The 22089-nt window shown below is 29.2% G+C and overlaps 4 protein-coding genes across 7 annotated transcripts in view; 2 read left to right on the top strand and 2 right to left on the bottom strand.

Annotated features, from left to right (window-relative positions):
• LOC109187646 (formin-like protein 5) overlaps positions 1 to 1097 on the bottom strand; it is a 7115-nt gene extending 6018 nt beyond the window's left edge. The window contains exons 1-2 of one of the 3 annotated variants that reach the window (XM_019337896.1): positions 728 to 1097; positions 384 to 686 (exon numbers count right to left, since the gene is read on the bottom strand). In XM_019337896.1, the coding sequence (XP_019193441.1) occupies positions 384 to 524 (141 nt within the window). In that variant the 5' untranslated portion in view covers positions 525 to 686; positions 728 to 1097. Of the gene's footprint in view, positions 1 to 383; positions 687 to 714 lie in introns of all 3 variants that reach the window. The other 2 variants (XM_019337895.1, XM_019337897.1) reach the window with 2 other exon arrangements.
• Positions 1 to 22089, top strand: part of LOC109187654 (transcription factor ILR3-like) — a 25911-nt gene extending 3822 nt beyond the window's left edge. Inside the window, exons 2-6 of the mRNA XM_019337910.1 lie at positions 18682 to 18866; positions 20340 to 20402; positions 21059 to 21136; positions 21214 to 21376; positions 21536 to 22089. Of these exons, the coding sequence (XP_019193455.1) occupies positions 18730 to 18866; positions 20340 to 20402; positions 21059 to 21136; positions 21214 to 21376; positions 21536 to 21799 (705 nt within the window). The 5' untranslated portion in view covers positions 18682 to 18729 and the 3' untranslated portion in view covers positions 21800 to 22089. The remainder of the gene's footprint in view (positions 1 to 18681; positions 18867 to 20339; positions 20403 to 21058; positions 21137 to 21213; positions 21377 to 21535) is intronic.
• Positions 2969 to 3901, top strand: LOC109187655 (21.7 kDa class VI heat shock protein). Its single transcript, XM_019337911.1, has 2 exons — positions 2969 to 3412; positions 3515 to 3901. The coding sequence occupies exons 1-2, from the start codon at positions 3097 to 3099 to the stop codon at positions 3799 to 3801; spliced, it is 603 nt and encodes a 200-aa protein (XP_019193456.1). The 5' UTR covers positions 2969 to 3096; the 3' UTR covers positions 3802 to 3901.
• On the bottom strand, positions 3823 to 5355 carry LOC109187653 (photosynthetic NDH subunit of lumenal location 3, chloroplastic). Of its 2 annotated transcripts, XR_002055293.1 has the most exons (4): positions 5023 to 5355; positions 4340 to 4626; positions 4068 to 4271; positions 3823 to 3922 (listed from the first exon to the last, which is right to left on the bottom strand). XR_002055293.1 is itself a non-coding variant. In XM_019337908.1 (3 exons), exons 1-3 carry the CDS (start codon positions 5306 to 5308, stop codon positions 4134 to 4136), a joined length of 711 nt encoding a protein of 236 aa, XP_019193453.1. In that variant the 5' UTR covers positions 5309 to 5355; the 3' UTR covers positions 3957 to 4133. The 2 variants fall into 2 exon arrangements, 1 of the variants encoding a protein (XP_019193453.1); XM_019337908.1 differs by lacking the exon at positions 3823 to 3922 and having other exon boundaries at positions 3957 to 4271.

Raw genomic sequence — 22089 nt, 5'->3', positions numbered from 1 at the left:
AAGATGTTATTATGCTAAGGAATTCTTTTCCAGTTGCCCATTCTCTCATTCACCAGGACAATAAATACTTGGGAAGTTAAAGGAATAAAGGCAAACATGAAAGGAACTTTATAAGCTCTGAGCCTCAAAGGTCAAGGCGGCGGCTTTGTTATCAGAATTCTTATCTATAAATCCTATTTCTAAAATTGAGATGACGCAACTTGGTCTGCAATGCTAAATTTGTGGTAAATGCTGCTAAATAAGTGCAATTGGCAATCAATGCCATATAAACCAACAGAAGCATCCAAAGAAAACTAGACAAGCAGTAATTTCAAAAGGCCACAACTCACAAGCTCAATTCTAAATACACAAAGATAGAAAAATTAAGTAAAGAACATCCATACCTCATCATGATTTATATCCCCTGAGTTGATTAGACTGGCTAATAAATCTTCTTCTGGCCTCTTGGTCTCTTGACTTGCTCCTTCCAAAGTGACAATCAGAATCACAGACAAAACTAACAGAAGTACTCTGTGAATACACATTTGGTCTTGAATCAACTTCCAAATCCCACTCAATGCTTTTCATCGATCATCAGAAAAATCAATCCCAAGAATCCTAGAAAACCCTAAACCTCAGGTCTTCTCACAGATAACCACCAAACAGAAATATATGTCCAATAAGCAACAACTACAGATGCCTCAATCCTGTTTTCAAAAAAAAAAAAACAGATGCCTCAATCCTAGACTCTTCATAAGAAACCTTTGCGACCCACTGCTAAATTTCAACTAAAAATCAAATTGTGTAGTCAACCCCGCACCCCAAAATATCCTTTTCTCTCGTGAAATTCTAAACTTCGGAATCAAAAAGCCAAAAATGGAATGCGCAGGATGAGAATAACTCCAACAAACTGGATCGAACAAAACTTGCCTACCCACACAACCAATAAAAACCCCTTGTTTGACTCAAAAGTCGTCCAGTTGGATATATCTGAGCATGAACAGATCATTAAACAAAATAAGCTCCCTAAGCATAAACTTTGAATTAAAGGAAATAGCAAATAGCGACGCAGTCAAGAACAGGGGTTTGCTAGACCGCGTAAGTTGACCAAGACAAGTCCTTTCCGGGGCAAATTCGCCTTTCTGGAAGCTGACAAAAGTTTAAGATCATACCCCATGGGCCATGGCCTTCCTTCTAGTTCAAAATCTGCTTCTTTTTTTTTTTTTTTTTTTTTTTTTTATTTTCACTGTGTTACTGTAATTTATCTTCTTTTATATATTTTGTTGAGTCAAAATATAAATTTTTTTAAATTGAAAATTTAACATTTTAAAAGAATAAAGAGAATTAGTGCTTAGGATTTACAAAATGCTTGTTATATTTAGTATAACTTTCATATTATAACCGTCAAGACTCGATCATGTATTTTTGTTATATAATTTGTCATTCAAAATTTAATTGAACTATTCGTGTGAATTTTTGTGTTATATTTTTTAAGAATGGACAAATCAACCTTTTTAAATAAAGAATTTTAATAAAAAGTATTATTTATATAACATAAATTTTATTTGTTAAAATTAAATAAAATATTATAATTCAATTATGAATAATTTGGATTGAATCTAATTATTTATTTGAGACGTTTTCGTGACGGTGGAAGCATTTCATGTTTGTTTGTTTGTGCTTTTTTTTGAGTATTCCGTAATAAATGAGTGGACAGTCTGTTGAAGACAATAAATCTCTGTTCATTCCTATTTGCAATTTGGTCCTTCCATTATAATATAATTAAAAGTAAGGACTACAGTGAAATTTGCTGCCTTGCTTATTCAATTTGCCTTTTTATGAAATTCATACAATGTATAAGAGCGTCGTCAGCTATGTATTTTACACAGTTTTTGAAGTTATATTGTATTTGGATTGAATATTAGTTGTTTGGTTGCATCATCATTTAAATGTCCCGGCATATATTGGGATGAATTGTTATAGCAAAGACTTTGATGAACTCTACAATATGTATTTCTAAATTTTACTCCTTTAATTTTATTTCTTAATATGACGGGTAACCATTAAAATGATCCAATCAAACTACATGTTATGATTAAAATGATTCAATTATTTTAACAGCTCCAATTCCACCGTTAATTGAAAAGAATCCATGGCCACTTTATATTCCTATAAAAATTCATCAAGGAAAGAGAAAGAAAATCTTCCACATAGTAAAATGGTGTTTAATTTAGGAAAATAGTACTCTTATTTTATACTTTCAATTTTCACACATAAAATATTGATATAGACACTTGTATTGTGACCCACATAATAAAAATAACTCATCAAAATTTGTCACATCAAAAAATAAAATTAATGAGTAAGATCTGAGAATACATGAAGTATAAATATAACTATTTAATGAATTGAAATGGATTCCGCCCATACGTGTTCCTATCTAATGCCAGTCCAGTTGAGGCTTTTAGACTAAGTGGATATGCAGATTCGATGCCACACTGAACCATGCATACCACTGCCACCTATTCTGCTTTTATCTTCTTCCATCCCATCTCCACATTTACATTTATAAAACACCAAAACAAAAAAGTTGATGCTACTACCAGAACAATTCATGTACTTTCAAAGTATTCCTTTCACACACTGTATGTTATTGCGTTGCAGTACTTGAGAGTGTACATTGGGTAAACATTATTTTGTGACCGTAGCTGGTAAAGAACAATATAAAGATAAACCAATTTAGGTTGTCTATTATTAACCCCATCTTGGTTGAGGTTAGTCCCAGTCTATTTTTAGTTATCATGTAAAATTTGAGCCAGACAATTCTAGCCAAGTTGCATGTTGATTTAATAACCACAAGTTACAAGTTTTACTCCCAGCAAGAATGGCCATATTAGAATGTGAAATTTGCTTAGTGCACACTTTCGAGTAGTGGTTGAGGGTGTTAGGGCTAAATATTCTTTAATCTTTACAGCCGGCCTTCCAATGTCTCCACGAGAATTTGTTCCTTCTGTATAGCCATTTCTCGACCGGAACTATAAAGAACCACCCAAACTCAAATTCTCTTCAGCAGAGCTCTAATCTGCAGCTTAAAATTTTCCCAACGGGGCGAATTGAATGACAAGCTACAAACAGCTTGAGGTTGGATTTGAAGATCCAAATCCGCGGAAATGGTGCGTGCCGCTAAAGGAAGACGCGTTTGCCAGCTTAATGGAGAAGGGGAATAACGCAACCGCGGCGGCGCAGAAGGTCTTCTCCCAAGGCTCACTCTTCAGTCCGTTTCTGTTCGGGAAATTCTTCGATCCTTCCGACGCTTTCCCGCTATGGGAGTTCGAATCGGACGTTCTGTTGGCCAATCTCCGCTGCTCAAATCACTGCACCGTCGATTGGCTCCAAACGGAAACAGACTACATACTCAAATCAGAACTACCAGGTAGGTAGGTAGGGTAGCGGAGATTCGAACTCGATCGAACTTGAACTCATGAACTTTTGCTTGCTCTGATTCCAAATTGATCGGCGGTGTTTGATTTGTCAGTGACAGGAGTTCAGATCTGCGTAGCAAACCGGAAAGTGTTGGAAATCAGCGGCCTGTGGAGGCAGGTCCGAGAAGCTAGGTCGAGCAACGACTGGAGAAGCGGCCATTGGTGGGAACAGGGATACGTGCGGAGGATCGAACTCCCTGAAAACGCAGATTGGAGGAAAACAGAGGCGAGCATAAACAACGACATATTTTTGCAGATAAGAGTGCCAAAGGCTCCTCCCAATTCCGAAATCGGCCGAGGAAGCAACGGAGCGGCAAAAGACTCATCAGAGATCGCTTAGTATGTATCTGCAGATTACACATGCATGAATGCATACAGATATGTATATTATATTCTTGTTTTGACATGATCAGCTTATTCACCACGCAGATCGAATACAATCCTAGCCTGCAGAGACATATTCTTACGCATATATTTCACAAGAAACGAGCATGTGTTGGCTCTGTTACCAAATTGAAGTAATGTGTTTAAAAATCTAAACTGATAGTTGGACTGTACACATATAAGCTTTGGGATTGCAGAGGCCATAGTAAATTTGAAAGCACAGGCTCAGTACATTTGACAAGCAAAAACACAACTTTTTGCCATTGGAAATTTGGAATACATCTATAATTACTTCATAGATTTGACTTCAAAACTAGTGTTGAGGATCTTAGGCCATTTACTCATCACTTCCTGGAGAAGAACTAGAGTGCCTTCGTATCGCGATTCCGTTAGAGACAGGTTCCTCTTCTTCACAGCATCCTCAAGCTGCCAATAAACACACAATTAAGCCCATATCATAAACTTAATTGCTGCTAAAATGTCTGTTAACATACCTCTTCAATGTTGTCAAATAATCTGTTGGCGAGGTCTGTGAGGGGCTGCTTTTCATTTGCTTCAGCGGTGGAGATTACCTTGTCGAAATCGAAGTACATGAAGGTAGCCTTGATGCGCAGATATCTGAGAACATAGCTCCAAGCATCAGAGCCAATTAGATCCCCCAAAGCCATAAGATCAAAGGCGCACTTGTTTAGCCTGTACATGCTCCCTTTCGTTCCAATATTCGCAATGTACATCTGATTCTTAACAAACGACCGAGTCCCAGTCTCTTTATTCCTGATATCTACACGCCAAAACATCAGATTTTTCTGTGCACTGTCACATATAAATCTAGAATAAAAAATGGAACTAACTCAAATAATTTGATTGAACTGAATGACTAAAAGTTGTTGGTTTATCAACAATATTGTTGAGTAAGGGCAAGTCCATCCCCAGGTGACTAGGAGATGGTTGGACGGCTGAAAGGTGATGCGGGTACAAAAAAAATAAAGTTGTCTCTTCGCTACTAGTTGTAATAGTAAATACTTATTATTGATAGTGGTAGGCATTTGATCCTAATAAAGTAGTATCAAAACACAGGTTAGGGACTAATCTATCGCTGCTACGAGGTTAGGTTTATAGTAATTAAGTTTTGAATGTGTTATTTGCAAATGGTTTTCAAAAAAATTAGTGGTTTTACCGCTTGTGACGGTAGGGATTGGTAAAGGGCCGGTGAGCCAAAAGCCATTATCCTCGGCAAGAGACTTCCCTATGCCGGAGCTTCCGAAAACTGCGATTGAAGCAAGGCCTACTGCTAATCTTCTTTTGGTGACTTCTGGTAGTGGTTGGTTTTCTTGAATCTCCGGCGCCTTCTTATCGGCAAAGTGGATCGCCGCCGCCCTCTTCCGCCTTGCCGTGCCGCCGTGAAGCTTGGGATTGAGGGATAGAGCCTCGAGTATGAGGTTGAGATTTGGTATGGCAGCCATGGCTAGCTGGTTTTCAAACTCTGTATGCACTTTTTCAGTTATATCCGTTTGAAGTGAGCTGCTTCCTGCTGGCCACCAAAAGGATATCCTAATTGAGGGTAAACTAGTAATTCGGAAATTCCATATTTCTAATAATCTATATATATATATATATATATATATATATATATATATATATATATATATATATATATATATAAGTAAAATCATTCTAACAAATTTTCCCCCCAAAACTTTTGTAGTAAAGTTTATTTGGTAAGTAAATGTCAAATGGAAATTAAATAAAATCTATTAATTGTTATATTACATAATTGGTAATATTATGTATGATATTATATTCTATAATATAATTGAAAATATTATTGTTCAAGTATAATAAAAATCTTATGAAATAATGTAAGCATAATAAAATAATAATAATAATAATAATAATAATAATATAAAAATCATATAAATTTTCCCCCAAAACTTAGCGGCGTTTATATAATATCCTAATTTTTTAATTTAATTAATTATCAAAATATTGAAATTATATATTATATATTATTCATTTATGTGTAGACATACTTATTACTGTATATAAAGTAAATTAGGTAAATATATTCTTCAAATATAAATTAAGTATCTATATATAATTTTTTGGTAAGCAAATGTAAAATGATAACTCTAATTTTAATTGGTAATTGGTAATTGGTAATATAATAAAAACCATAAATGTTACCCTTAATCATATCGAAACACCTATATATACATCACATTCTCTTCAATACAAACAGTACCAAGTTACAAAGAACCTAAGGAAATATTCTCTGCAACTGCATAGCAATGGTGTAGAGAACAGGGACCTTCAAGAAGAGGAGGAACAAGACCCATATTCTTTGCGTATCCAGAAGAGCTGTTGCACTACGCCTACACATTTTGATAAATCTCTGTATCCTTTTTCAACTCTTTTTTTTTTTAATAAAGAATAGAAAATCATATATACCATTGGTGAAATTTAAAATCTATCTACATATATTATATAAACTATGATTATATTGATCATATATATCATCTTCTTCATCATCAATCTGGACGAGTTTGCTCAACCCATTTAAAGGTATTTCTCTAATACCTTATCTCAATCCATTAAAAGTTGTTTATTATTGGACTCTGGGCAGGATTAAATAATGCACTATTCATAGTGATAGAAAAAAAACTGACCATTTGATTATTAGTGGACTATGAGCAACTAGATCTGCAGGTCATTTGCATGAGAGGGGACATCATTGAATGAGTTTGGACTATTAATATTTTTTTTCCTGATGTGACGATCCTTCCAGCACCAATAGGAGTAACACAAGGATTTGGAGCCATGGCAATGTGTTGAGGATCATGAGTAGTGCTCCTTGACAAAAGCCTAAAGCAACAGCATATGAATATGATAGAGATTTAATTATTTTAATTTTTATTTGATAAAGATTATTCTCTAACCAAACAATTAGTAATATTTACGATTTATTGAACCAACCTTCATATTTTTGGTCAAATGAGTATACATGATGGAATGGGAAGTTCTATTTATACCACCCATTTTGCTATTTACACCCCCCCTATTTAATAGGTGTAATAGCTTTATAGGTGGTGCAAATAAAAAAGTGCTTTTTGCACCACCTCATTAAATGTAGTCAAACATTAATCTTTATTTTTTATTTTTATTTAATAATCAATCTCTTTTTTTTATTATTATTATTATATTATTATTATTATTATTATTATTATTATTATTATTATTATTATTATTATGTTTTAATGCATAATTATTTTGTTCAATATTTTTTAAAATTTTTATTTTTAATACATATTTTTTTTAAATTTCTATTTTCAATACATCTTTTTTTTTGTTCGATACATTTTTTTTAAGTTTATATTTTCAATACTTATTTTTGTTTATGTTTTAATTTTAAATAAAGAGAAATAATAATTAATTTTGTTATTTTAATTTTTTTATAACTCAAATTTGTTGTATATATTATTTTAAATTGATTTAACTATAAATTGAAATATAAAATGATTACTAGTGATATTTGAAATAAATAAATATAAATTGATTTTCTACCTATCTTTTATAAAGATATATGTGGGTTAGAGTTCTAACAATTTTAATGTAGTTAAAATTCTATAAAGATATGTGGGTTATAGTTCTATTGAGACTTTGAAATATAAATTGATTTTCTACTTATCTTTTTATACTGTAAATACTGTAACAATTTTATAAAGATATATGGGTTAGAGTTCTAACAATTTTGATGTAGTTAAAATTCTAATCATAAAATAAGTGGAGGTCAAAGGCTTCTAATCATAAAATAAGTCTACTGCATGTGTTCCTACACTCTTTCTATTTTGAATTTTGTATTTATGGTCGTTCTTCCGTCTCTGTAAAATAGTTTCCTACAATTGTGTATTCTTTGTAGTATATGTTGCTCTATGTACTCAATATTACTCAATAAATTGATTTTCTACCTATCTTTTTTATATTGTATTACTGTAAATACAATAAATTGATTAATTTACAACTCTATTCACAACAAATTAAATTAATTCAGTATATAGATAGACTCACAAGTCACCCAATAAATAAAATCACAAATTCAGTACTCTTTATACTATAATTTTCTCTCTTGAAATGGAACAATGAGATTGTTATTTAGTCAATTGAGAAATTATATCTAATTTAAATGAGTCCTAATTACCTAGCAAGGAAGAACAAACTGGCTTAAAATACAAATAGCAACACTCATAGAAATAAATAACAATTCAAATAACAACTTAAAATACCAGGACTATGTGGTCCAATGGTACCCGGGTTGGACTTCCATTTAGAAGGTTGTGAGTTCGAACCTCAGTGGATGTATTATTAGCTCTTTGTGTTTCAGTAGGTTGAGAAAGTATATGAACAGATACTACAATGTAATAGAGCTAGTAGCATTCAAAATGACTTATAGATTGTGTGATACATAGGCTCTGTTTACATTAGTTTGTTTACATATTAAAATTTAACATTTTGTCTTTAAATTAATTAAGAGAAATAATTTTATTAGTTATATTGTCTTTATTTTTCTCCAATGTAAAAATTCTTTACATTCAGATTTATTAATTGATTATATTCACTACATTGTCTATTATCTTTTTTTTGTGCACTGTTTTTTAATTAAATATCAAAGTTATAATATAAGTAATGTTATATGTTTATTTACCAAGTATTTTATTAATACCATGAAAAATTTTAAAAAATATAATTAATAAAGCCAATCATATTAACTACTTGAGGGATTTGTTGACAAAGAAAGTATTCAAATCACACAACAAATTGAAGTGAGAACTACGTCACGATATCCTTGTTTGACAATCAGCAGTTAGCGGTTAGCGTTAGCGGATTTGACCAGCGAATTATATCAACGGTTGGTAAAAAGATATTTGAATTATAATATTTGCGGTGAAAGTTGCAGATAAATTAAAAGAGAAGAGAAAAAAGTTTTAATTGAGAAGGGTAAATTATGTCATTTCTTTAAAATAATAAGGATAAAGATGGAAAAAAAGTTAGGAAGCTAGGAACTTATTTTGAAACGCTACCTAAAGTAGCGTTCCAAAATAAGCTCTTATTTTAAGCTAGAAGCTTATTTTATGAACATTACAAAACATAGTTTATAGCTTATTAGTAGCTTAAAATAAGCTCTGCCAAATAGAGCCACCACACATATATATAGTCATATGAGTCCAATTTGTATTCTCTGCCACCCAAATTACCAGTAATTTCATCTCACAAACATCAATATTGAATAATTGCTTAAAAAATATATATATTGAAATTATAAACTTAAAAAAAAATATGTATTACAATTAGCAACTTTGAAAAAATATGTATTGAACAAAAAATATATATTGAACAAAAAAAATGTATTGACAATAGAAACTTAAAAATATATGTATTGAAAATAAAAACTTAAAAAAATATTTCATAAATAATTAGCATTAAAAAATCAAAAACAAAAAAAAAACAAAAAAACAAAAACAAGCAAAACAGTGACGGGGTTCAATTTTTTTTAATTTAATATTTTAATTAATTAGAGTTTGAATTAAAATATTATTAATCACACATCATAAATGAGGTTTGACCAAGTGGTGCAAATAGCAAAATGACCCTTATTTAGCTATTTACACCACCTATTAATTATTAAAAGTTTTCACCTTTTTATAACTTCAAAATACTTTATATCTACTTTTGGTCAAAGGGGGGTGCAAATAGCAACACCCTGATGGAATATATGTTCATTGCACGGAATCTTAATATTCATTGAGTTTCCAAATTGTATATTGCATAAGAATTATTTTACCATAATATGAATTGTAACCAATTTAATAAATCTAAATATTAACAAGTATGTATGATAATTTTATGTATGTTAATATTATTTCATATGGACGTAATATCATAATATGATTTATAACCAATTTAAGAAATCTATATTTATAACCAGTTCAAGTATGTATGGTAATTGTATGCATGGTATTAAAAATAATAATTACGTATGGTATTATGTATAGTAATATTAGGTATGATATTTATTATGTAATGCATAGTATTAATTAGGTTGTACATTTATTCTTTTCATATTCTCATATGGACGTAAATCCATAATATGGTATATAACCAATAACCAATGTGGTGTGTGTGTGTATATATATATATATATATATATATATATATATATATATATATATATATATATATAAAATTTTTCACTCCTTATTATAAAATAATAATTCAATAAAAGTTTTATATAAGTAAATAATCTGTAATATTTATCTTAAGTATAATTTGTCAAATTAATCAATTTTAATTTGATAATGATTATTTTCCAACCAAACAATTGGTAATATTTACGATTTATTGAACCAATTCATATATGTTTTTTTCCATCCAGACTAATTTTAATGGTCAAATTAATAATAAATTTTATTAGTTATTAATTAGCATAATATTAATTTATTATGCATAATTATTGTATAAAAATAAATTATCGTTCAAATGAGTACACAAGATAATATACATGTTCATTGCACGGAATCTTAATATTAATTGAGTTGTCAAATCGTATATTGCATAAGAATTATTCTTACGTTACTATATACAATTACAAATTTATTCCGAAATTCTGAAAATTAAATAAGTTAGAAATCTAATTCTAAGTATGTATTTCCTGTTTTTTCATTTTTAATTTATACAACTAATTTATTAATTTATATACACAATTTTTTGCTGCTTTTAATAAAATAATTCACTACATTTTTTTTTCAGTAAGTAATTCCTCTAAGCAAATAATCCGTAATATTTTCTGATATACTTTACACAATTTAATCATTTTTTATTTTTATAATTTCTAATTTATTAAATTATATATATATATATATATATATATATATAATTTAATATAGATATAATTAGATAAAGCTTATTTTGTGACCAAACAATTGGTAATATTTATGATTTATTGAACCAATTCGTAAATGAGTCAATCTATACTATAATTAAAAACAAAATCCTATTTACTTGATTTCCCACCCAAACAATAGTAAATAGTAAAGGTAAATTTTAAAAAAAGAACATAAATATTTCACAATAATATTCTACATCATCTGTTAAAAATGGAATGGAAATTAGGTAAACTAAAAAAATAACTGAATATTAATAATTGACTGAAAATTAAAAATGAAAAAAGGAACATAAATTAGGTTAATTGAAAAAAGGAAATAAATATTTATAATTGACTAAAAATAAAAAATGATCCATAATTGACTAAAATGGAAAAGAAAAATGGTCAAATTATTACATTTTAATTTTTTACAATAATATTACACAATATAGTACATCAAATCATAATTATGTCATAAATCTTTCACAATTTTAAAAATGGAACAGAAATATTTCAATAATAATATTTTACATCATCAAGTAAACGTAAATTAAAAATGAAAAGGAAATATTTAAATAACAATATTCTACATCATCAATAATAAAGGCATATTCTAATCAATAATAAAGTTAAATTAAAAATGCAATGAAAATTAAAAATGAAACGGAAATATTTTAATAATAATATTCTACATCATCAATTAAAAATGGAATGAAAATTGGGTAAAATATCACTACATCTGATATTCTAATTGGCTAATTGACCAATTGACTGAAAATAAAAAAGAATAATTTGCTGAAAATGAATATGATATTACTAATTAACTGAAAATATAAAATAAAATGAAATATTAATAGTTGACTGCAAATAAAAAATGATCTATAATTAACTAATATGAAAAAAATAAATGTTTAGGTCATTGCATTTTAATTAAAAATTGATGGAAACTAAAATTTAACGGAAATATTTCAACAATAATATTCTACATCATAGATAATAAAGGCATATTTTAAACAATAATAAAAAATTAAAAATGCAACGGAAATATTTCAATAATAATATTATACATAATCAATTAAAACTCGAACGAAAATTAGGTAAAAATATCATTGCATATGATATTCTAATTGACTAATTGATTAAAAATAAAAAAGAATAATTGGCTGAAAATGAATATGATATTACAAACTGATTTAAAATATAAAAAAATCCATAATTGACTAATATTCTACCATTATATATTTTCACTCGAGTCACCCATCATGATGGACTGAAGGTGTTAGCTATAGACGATGATGGACAAGATTGTGTTGCTACTACCAATGTTGAAAGATGTTTCAATAATGTGTACATACAATCGTTGACATTTTTTTTAAATGACAAATTTGCTATATATCTAGACAAAAAAATATATATCTTCCATACAAATGAATTAAGATAGTAATTCATTCCTATAACTGAGTTGCTTGAGAATGAGCACATTTGACTAATTTATATAAAAAAAAAATACTAAACAATGATAAATAAAATCTTCAAAATTACAGCACCGCATGCGTACATCTACACATTAGATATTAATTTGAGCAATCATTTGCTCAAATTTAAGCAATGATAACATCAAAACACATAAATAATCCAAACCATATGTTCAATTGCACTATATAATATTTGATGTTATAATTTAAATAATTATATATTGATCCAAATATTCTTAATATATTACAACAAATCCATTCTGTGCATCAAACGGGTGAAAATAGTATTATTCTAATAATTTTTCTTTCCTTCTTTCGTGTAATTACTATGCTAATGTATTTAAATATTGAAAGAGAATTCTATAAAAAAGATCCTTAACTCACTAAAATTCTATATTATTCTTAAAAACAAAACCCCCATTTCTTACTTACCCGCCCAAACAATAAAAAAAAAAATTACCAATTAATAATACTAATAATAATTAGTAAAAAAATTAGTAGTAAAATAGAAAAAAAGATCCTTAATTCACAAAAAATAGAAAAGGAAACGGGATTCACTAATTAATTAAAACTAACAATAATCAGTAAAAAAAGATCCTTAATTCACTAAAAATGAAAATATAAACGGAATTTACTGATTATGACTAATAATAATTGGTAAAATAGGAAAATAAAAAATGAGTCTTAATTCAATAAAAATGAAAAAAAGAAACGTAAGGGTGTGAAAAAAAAAAGGTCATAATAGGATAACAGTAAAAAAAAAAAAAATTATACCAAAAATTAGAATAATAAAAAAAGTTTCTTAATTCACGAGAAATAAAAAAGGAAATGGAATTCACTGATTAATTAATAGTAATAATAATCAGTCAGAAAATTAGCAGTAAAATATGAAGAAAAAAAAAAGATCATTACTTCACTAAAAATGGAAAAATAAACGAAATTTACTGATTAATACTAATAATAATCAGTAAAATTGAAAATAAAAAAGGATTCTTAATTCAATGAAAATGAAAGATTTTTTTTTAAAAAAAGGGGTCATAATAAAAATAACAGTAAAAACAATCCTACAAAAAAAAATTGAAAAAAAAAAGATTCATAATTTACGAAAAATAGAAAATGAAATGGAATTCACTGAATAATTAATACTAAGGCTCGATCTCATGACTTCCCACATAAGAGAGGTCACTACATGCCATCTGAGCACAAGGTGCTTGGCAACAAATATTAGGTTAATTGAAAAAGGAAATAAATATTAACAATTGTTTGAAAATAAGAAAATATTCATAATTGACTAAAACAGAAAAAAAATGGTTAGATCATTGCATTTTAATTTTTCACAATAATATTACACAGTATAATACATCAAATCACGAGTATGTCATAAATTTTACACAATTTTAAACAATAGAATGGAAATATTTCAATAATAATATTCTACACTATCAAGTAAAGGTAAATTAAAAATGAAAAGGAAATACTTCAATAATAATATTCTACATCATCAATACTAAAGACATATTTTAAACAATAGTAAAGGTAAATTAAAAATGTAGCGAAAATTAAAAATGAAATGAAAATATTTCAATAATAATATTCTAAATCATCAATTAAAAATGAAACGAAAATTTGGTAAAAATATCATTGCATTTGATATTTTAGTTCGCTAATTGATTAATTGACTAAAAATAAAAAAGAAGTAATTGGATGAAAATAAATATGATATTACTAATGGATTGAAAATTTAAAAGGAAATGAATATTAATAATTGACTGCAAATAAAAAATTATTCATAATTGACTAATATGAAAAAAATAAATGGTTAGATCATTGCATTTTAATTGAAATGGAAGGGAAACTAAAATTGAACGCCAATATTTCAATAATAATATTCTACATTATAAATAGTAAGTGCATATTTTAAACAATAGTAAAGGTAAATTACAAATGAAACAGAAATATTTCAATAATAATATTATACATCCTCAATTAAAAATGGAACACAAATTAGGTAAAAATATCACTCCATGTAATATTCTAATTGACTAAAAATACAAAAGAATAATTGACTGAAAATGAATATGATATTACTAATTTATTTAAAATATAAAAGGATCGCTAATTGATTAATATTATACCATTATATATTTTCACCGAGTCACCCATCCTGATCAATTGAAGGTGTTAGCTCTAGACGATGATGGACAAGATTGTATTGCTACTACCAATGTCGTCTACAAAGAGGTTTCAACAATGTGTAAATAAAATCGTTGATATTATATTTTTAAATGACAAAATTGTTATATGTATAGATAAAAAAAATATCCTCCATACAAATGAATTAAGATAACAATTCATTCATATAACTGAGTTGCTAGAGAACGAACACATTTGTATAATTTATAAAAAAAAATACTAAACAATGATAAAAAAAAATCTCCAAAGTTATAACACTACATGCATACATCTACACATTAGCTATTAATTTGAGCAGTTATTTGCTTAAATTCATACAATGATAATATAAAAACACTTAACTGATCCAACCCGTATATTCAATTGAACTATATAATATTTGATGTTCTAATTTAAATAATTATATATCGATCGAAATATTCTTAATATATTACAACAAATCTATTTCATTACAGACTCCACTTCTATATTCCAGTGGGGCAAGATCGTCCATTGTAATGTGAGCAGAACCATGTGGCGGATGGATTGACCAAGCTAACGTTTTTTTAGTTACTTTAGACTAACTAATAAAAACTTCAAGATTTTAACTTAAGAAATTAAACTTTACTCTCAATTGTAGTATACTTGACAATTAGTATTTTATTTTACGTCATGAAAGATCGTTTATGCCAATTGTGGTCGTATTACTAGAACAATATTGTGTCTATACTAAAATGTTTTACTATTTTATGATATATGATCTTTAAATTTGAATAGAAAATGATAACTATTAATTTTACAACTAATTAATAAACTGATTGTTAATTCTTTTTAAATTTTGAATTGATATTAATATCAATTTTAAACTTCCAATAAGAAAATGACACATGAGTTTTACTATCAACCTATACAAGTTTTTTAAAAATTTATCCAATATAGGGACACTGAGTATTTTGATTCTTTACAAGGTATGGTAGTATCTGTTTTATATTTTCTCAAACATTTTCAGCCCAAAGAATCTAAGTCCCTACAATCGAAGTTCAAACCTTTGACCATCTACTTGGATGGATAATCTGGATGCCATCACACTACATAGTAGTGGCATAAGAGACACTGAGTATAGATGATCAATTATTGAATTATGATTCAAAAATAAAAATTAGTCTATTTGAAAGTGTTGAAAATTTTAGCTAAAATGACTATTTTGAGTGGTTATTTTGTGGTACAAATATATGTGCGGTCTATTCCTGATTTTGAGTCAGGTCAGTGTGGATTCGAGTTCTTCGTAGTGAATCAACGAAATTGATATATTGTATGCTCAAAATAAGTAATAAGTCAATGAAAAATTGATTCTCAAAAAGTGAACTTATTTGATAAAAATCAAATATTATGGTACATGTTACCATGTACAATCACATTGTGGTGGGAATTCAACCGATAAGTGCATTGGGAATGCACCTCTCGCTGAAATTGGAAATTAGCACCATAAGGTGCAAATTTGTTAAGCACTGTAAGATGCTAATTTTGCACCTTACGAGAGGTGCATTGCACCTCTCGGTGGTTATCGAAAGGAGATTTTCTGCTGGTGACGCTTTCAAATGTGCTTACTTTTTTATCAGATAAGTATTTTGAAATAAGTTATTAACGATTTGTACGAATTAATTGTATATTAATTTCGTAACGACCGTTGATATTATTTTAATAATAAGTATGACCGTTTCAAATATTATAATTAAACCAATTATTAAATTGAATTTATTATTGTACCATGAATAATGCTAATATTTTAATTCATCCCTATATATATCATGTTGTTTGGGCAGAATTTTAAGAGCTAGAAAAATTCATTTTTTTCTTCCTATGTTGTCATCTTCCCAAAACACTGGCCATTCATTCCTAAAAGCTTGTGTTCAAGCCGTTTGTTTTAATTCGCCGAAGGTCTATAGTTTGAGTAATCGAACTATAGTTCTGTTGATCCATTTTATCCTGAGAGATAGACACTACAACGCTCCTAGTACTATGGGGAAGTAGCGAATCGGTTTTAAAGACTACGTGGTTAACTTAGACAACGAATACAATTAATAAGTCGAAGGACCACAGGTGATCGATTTAAAAATTTAGGACTAAACATGACAAAACTATTAACTCTATTAAATAATTATACTTATATTATCTTGATAACGTTACCTCGGAGAATTATTGGATCACCAAGTAACCATATCTGCTGATACAAACAAAATAAAATTAGGCTTTGCATAAATGGATAGTGAAGTGATCAACCGAAAGCTGAGGTGTAAAGTTGGTATTGGTCAGTAGTAGTGATGGGAGAAAAAATAAAAGATTGAAATTGAATGGACAACAAGAGCTACCAAAGTCCACTACTCCACTCCATATAGCTCAACTCCTGAAAGGTAATTTTGTCTCCTACACAATTTTGTTTTTCAACAATGAATTTAGTTAGTCAATTCAACAAAAAAAGGAGAATAAATTATTATTTTATAATCCAGAAATCAAGTTACAATAATTTAATTTTACCTATACAATTTGCAATTATAAATCTATAACTAACCATTTATATATAAATACATCGAATAAATTTGTTCACCTTAATCACTAATCCAAGACCTAAGCTTACACGAGATATTTCAGTTTTTTTTTTTTTTTTTTTTTTTTATATTTTATTTTTTATTTTATTTTATTGAAATAGTAATGGATTGGACAAAAATAGATAGATCTTGAAATTTGGACAAAAATAGGTAAACTTATTTTTTTCTTTTCAAATGCAATTTAAATCTATTAATGTTGCTCATTTTTGTACAACTTAATTTCAAATCTATTAATTTTCATACATGCAAAAAAAAAAAAGGTTCTATTTTAATAAAAAGAAAATGCAGAGATAATGATTCTTGCTTCATATTGTGATTAATAAGGCAATGGGCATAAGTTTAACCTAGTTGAATTGGACAAGGCAAGCTGCATGCATGCCTTTGTAATGTCTAAATTGTGTTTAAATGTCAACTGAGGTTTGAAACTAGTGGATTTTTTTTTTTTTTTAGTGAAGAAAGAAACTCGCATTCCTTATTTAATGGGGTGTACTAAATAAATTTTACTCATATGGTATTGTGTAATAATTTGCAAACCACATAAAAGAGTGACAAAGTGTTGATAATCAAATTCACTCAACTATCTGTTTTTTCGAATGAACCTTGTGGTTATTAAGTTAATTGTGCAACTAACTCACTGAATTACGAATTTCTTAAGCATTATTACATGAGTGGTTATCATTAATTGGAATTCATGCTCACTAGTCATAACTTAGATTCCAAAAGAACAAAAAGTATTTTTTTTTAAAAAAATATAAATAATATACATATGCCCACTAAAAAGAATAATAATTAATTATGCATAAATTATAGTCTGCTTAGATAAGGTGATCTCACTTATTCTCCTTTAATTTGACAATCATTGTATATCTCACCATACTAATTAAGTTCTAAATACTAATTACTATAAGAATTCTACAGCTTCTACTATATCTATGATATTATTACATGATGATAATACTTTATTTTAAAATTCATTGCACACCATATTTCTTTACTTGATATTTTTAATAAAGTAAGAAGTAAAACTCTACTAAATATATAATATATATCGCTAATATATGATGTTGTAGATAACTTTAAAATTTAAAGAAAAAGTTAAAAACTTGTTGGTGCAAATAATTTTTTTTTCCTCTAATAAAATCATAACATATCCTAATAATACTATGTTAAGTACACCAAATTATTGACTCATATAAAATATTTTTTTAATAAAAAAGAAGGCAAGATTTAAAAAAAAAAAAAGAAAAAAAAAACTTAAACTAAACTGAATAAAGAATCTGCCTCAAACGAGTCACACTCTCTAAGTCCTAAAGGCTCCACCAATTCCCATACTAGCTAATGAGGAAACAAATTCTTTTAAGGAAAATAATTAAATAATTAATTCCATTAATTAACTACTAAAAAAGGCCAATTTGCAGAGTAAACTAAAAAAGAGAAAAAATAATTGAAGAAAATTAACGGGCGAAGTATGGAATTAGTGCAAATGCGCAGGGGAATCTTTAATTAATTAATCAAATCCATTAATTAAATACTAAAAAAAAAGCCAATTTGCAGAGTAAATTAAAAAGGAAAAAAAATATAGAAAATAGTTCCTTCATTTTCCATGATAATCAAATCAAATTAAATTCCCAATATTCCATTTTCGTCTATTGTAATCAGAAACTATCCTCTCTCTCTCCTCCCAATTACCTTTCTCTCCGTCAACTGATTCGGAAATGGTGTCGCCGGAGAATACCAATTGGCTCTACGATTACGGGGTTGAAGATATCACTGCTCCTGATGCAAATTTCTCGGGTTTGGGTACCGGGTTCAGCTGGCCTGTGCAGCCCTTGAATGGTTCATCTACTGTCAGGTAGCTTAACTTTAGCCCTAAAGGATAATTACTTGGTCTCGACTTCATTTATTTTACTGTAATTTTGTATAGTTATGGGTGAAGTTCGGATCTTTGAGTGTAATTAGGGGTTTTTTTGGCTACACTTCTGACAATTTTGTGATTCGCCGCCTCATTGCTGCAGAATCTGTTATTTTAGAATTTTTTAAAGCTTTATTTGAACTTTTAAGTTTCTAGTAGTGTCTGCTCTCTGAAACTTGCTTGGTACTGTGACTTCTGTGGTTCTGATTAGTGATTAGGGGAATATGAAAATCTTTAGCTTGTCTTTTCTTCAGAATGGAAAAGACATAGACTGCTTACAAGATAATTGATATGGTGTTTAATTTAGTCATTTGCTGAGCTTTTGTACAAATATGTGATAGGTTTCCTGTTTATTGCTGTGTGGAAAAGGTGGAATTAATTTATGTCCGAAATAGATACACTTGTTTTTGAATGCAGAATTTAGCATGAATAGATCAAGTGTAAGCCACCAGGTGTATCGATCTGGTGTGTTTGGTTTTAAATTTACCTGTAGGGAGATAAAAACACATAGAAATTGAAAGTGAAAAAAGAATAAAGGATGGGTGCGGTTGAAGACAGGGAACTAAAGAAATGTTGCATATAGAGCATGTAGCTTTCTTAATGAAAGTTCATGACATCTAGTTTGACAACTTGGGAAAAATCCTGTTCAGCAATTGGGTGATGGGAGAACTCATAAGCAGCAAAGAGATTTGTTTGTTTGTTTGATTTATTTAAAAAATAAAAAAATAAAAGCAAAGAGGGAAAAAGAATGATTTTCTTAAACTGGATGATAGATTGCAGCTGAGAGATTAAAATATTTCTTACAGACCTAACAGAGAGCATGGGTTGTCGAGAAATTTATTCCTGATCTGCTTATGAGTAATGGCTATGGAGGCAGTGAAGTGAGGCTATATTCTTGCTCTAGGTGACTAGGTCATTATCGTTCATCAGAAAACTGGGCTAAACCATATCTAGTTTACATTTATATTTCATCTTATTCAAAATTCTGTCAACATGAAGTCAATAAATTCTGGGGTAAATATACAGCCTAATTAAGTGCCTATACCTTGAAGATGTAAGCTGGGGAAACTGAATCTGTTTTGCTACCTAAGTTCTACAATCTATACATACCTTTTCTTATCAAGAAATGACAGTAAGCTTTTATAGCTTCTAATAAAGCCTTCTTAAATTTGAAGGCCTTTTGCCTGGTACTACAATGATGACCTTGCACATTGTTTCTCAATCATTCATCCTCATAATTTATATAAAGAAGTGCATTCTTCTTTAGTCAGTAGTCATTTCTAAAATTTTTCCATAAGCATTATTTCATTGTTTTATGTCCTTGCTTATATTCTAATCCTCTTTTTTTTTTTTTTTTTTTTTTTTTTTTTTTCTCTTCCTTTCTTTTTTACTCTTGGATATCTAACTTGTTAGTCCTGAACTTGATGGATCATTTGGGGATTCTGATGGCGCAAAGGATACTGGCTCCAAAAAACGGTAAAACTTTTATTTCTTCTATTTGCATGTTTTTGTGTCTCCACTCTCATGACCTAGTTTTATAGGTGGACATGATTCCACACTTTTTCCTTTCAATTTCTCTGAAGTTGTTGACCTAAAATAATTTCTGTTGGGCCATATAGTTTTCATTTTTGAAGTACTTCCACTCTCCTGTCACCATTCTTACTGCATTATGCTGTTAGTTTGCTTGATGTATTGCAGTTTCATAACTCTTCCCAAGACTATAGGATTCTTTAATTCAGGCCTTGTTCTATATGCAATCTTAATTAATAACAAAATGCTGTTCTACTTTAGGTGAAACCGTGATAGAGCCTATCAGAACAGGTCTATTGAAGTTAGAGTTCTTACAAGGAAAAATGTCACCTTGCCCCTACTTTACACAAGTTTCTTTTTTTTTTTTTTTGAAGACACTTTACACAAGTTTTATATTTTAGGTTCCAATGTTCCATAATTATTGTTTAAGATTATGCACCAAGCCATATTGATATACTAGCTTACTTCACTACAGTTAATTGTAACACTGACATAAATTGTTAATAAAAGACCTAATTGTGATTTTGTAGGGAACTTTAGTTACTGGTCAAGACAGCCTTACTTGATGCATTTTTCTCTCACCAATTTATATTCTTTTACAGACCAAGAGCTGAATCATGCACCTCAACAAGTTCCAAAGCATGCAGGGAGAAGCTACGAAGGGATAGGCTAAATGACAAGTCTGCTCATTATTCATTCTCTTATTATCATCTTTACCGTTTTCTTTCTCTGATATAAACAATTGGACTTGATGTAGGTTCATGGAATTGGGTGCACTCCTTGAGCCAGGCAGGCCCCCTAAAACAGACAAATCTGCTATCCTAATTGATGCTGTACGTGTGGTAACACAGCTGCGTGATGAAGCTCAGAAGCTGAAAGACTCAAATTCGAACCTGCAGGAGAAAATAAAAGAGTTGAAGGTGAGAATTTCTCTCTTATTTGCTTTAGTCTCGGATCTAGCATGCAGTTAACCTAAGTTTATAACCCTGTACTTTGATATGCAATTACATCAAGTATGATGAAAAGTTGAAAACCAAAGCTACTCTTTAGTTAATCTTTTTATTTTTCAAATTGCATAGACCGAGAAAAATGAACTTCGAGATGAAAAGCAGAGGCTCAAGGCTGAGAAAGATAAGCTAGAGCAACAACTGAAGACCATGAACACGCAACCTGCTCTCCTGTCTCCTGCCATACCGGCAGCTGCATTTGCTGCTCAAGGCCACACCCCGGGAACTAAGGTGGTGCCGGTGATTAGCTACCCCGGAGTAGCCATGTGGCAGTTCTTGCCTCCTGCTGCTGTTGACACCTCACAGGACCATGTACTCCGACCTCCAGTGGCTTAAACTTGGCAGCTAAGCCTGTAACAGTTGGGTTTACTTTGTGCTTTAGTTGTCCATTGATTTTGTTATTGCCCATTTTCTATGTAACTTTTAGGTTTAATACTTTAAACTTGATTCCATGGATGGTGTAAGATTCTACAATCTTACTTATCCAAAAAAAAAAGGAAAAAAAAAAAAAAAACTCAAGACTCTGTTTGATCTTCAAACTAAGGAGTTATGCTGGTTTTATTTGTAAATGTCAACAACCTAACCTGCATTTACATGCTCATTGATTTTGATTTACTTTCTTTTAA

The sequence above is a fragment of the Ipomoea nil genome, unplaced genomic scaffold (assembly GCF_001879475.1).
Source record: "Ipomoea nil cultivar Tokyo-kokei standard unplaced genomic scaffold, Asagao_1.1 scaffold1421, whole genome shotgun sequence".
Lineage (NCBI taxonomy): Eukaryota > Viridiplantae > Streptophyta > Magnoliopsida > Solanales > Convolvulaceae > Ipomoea > Ipomoea nil.
Note: the sequence above shows the minus strand (reverse complement) of the source record. Positions and strands in the feature narration are given on the sequence as shown.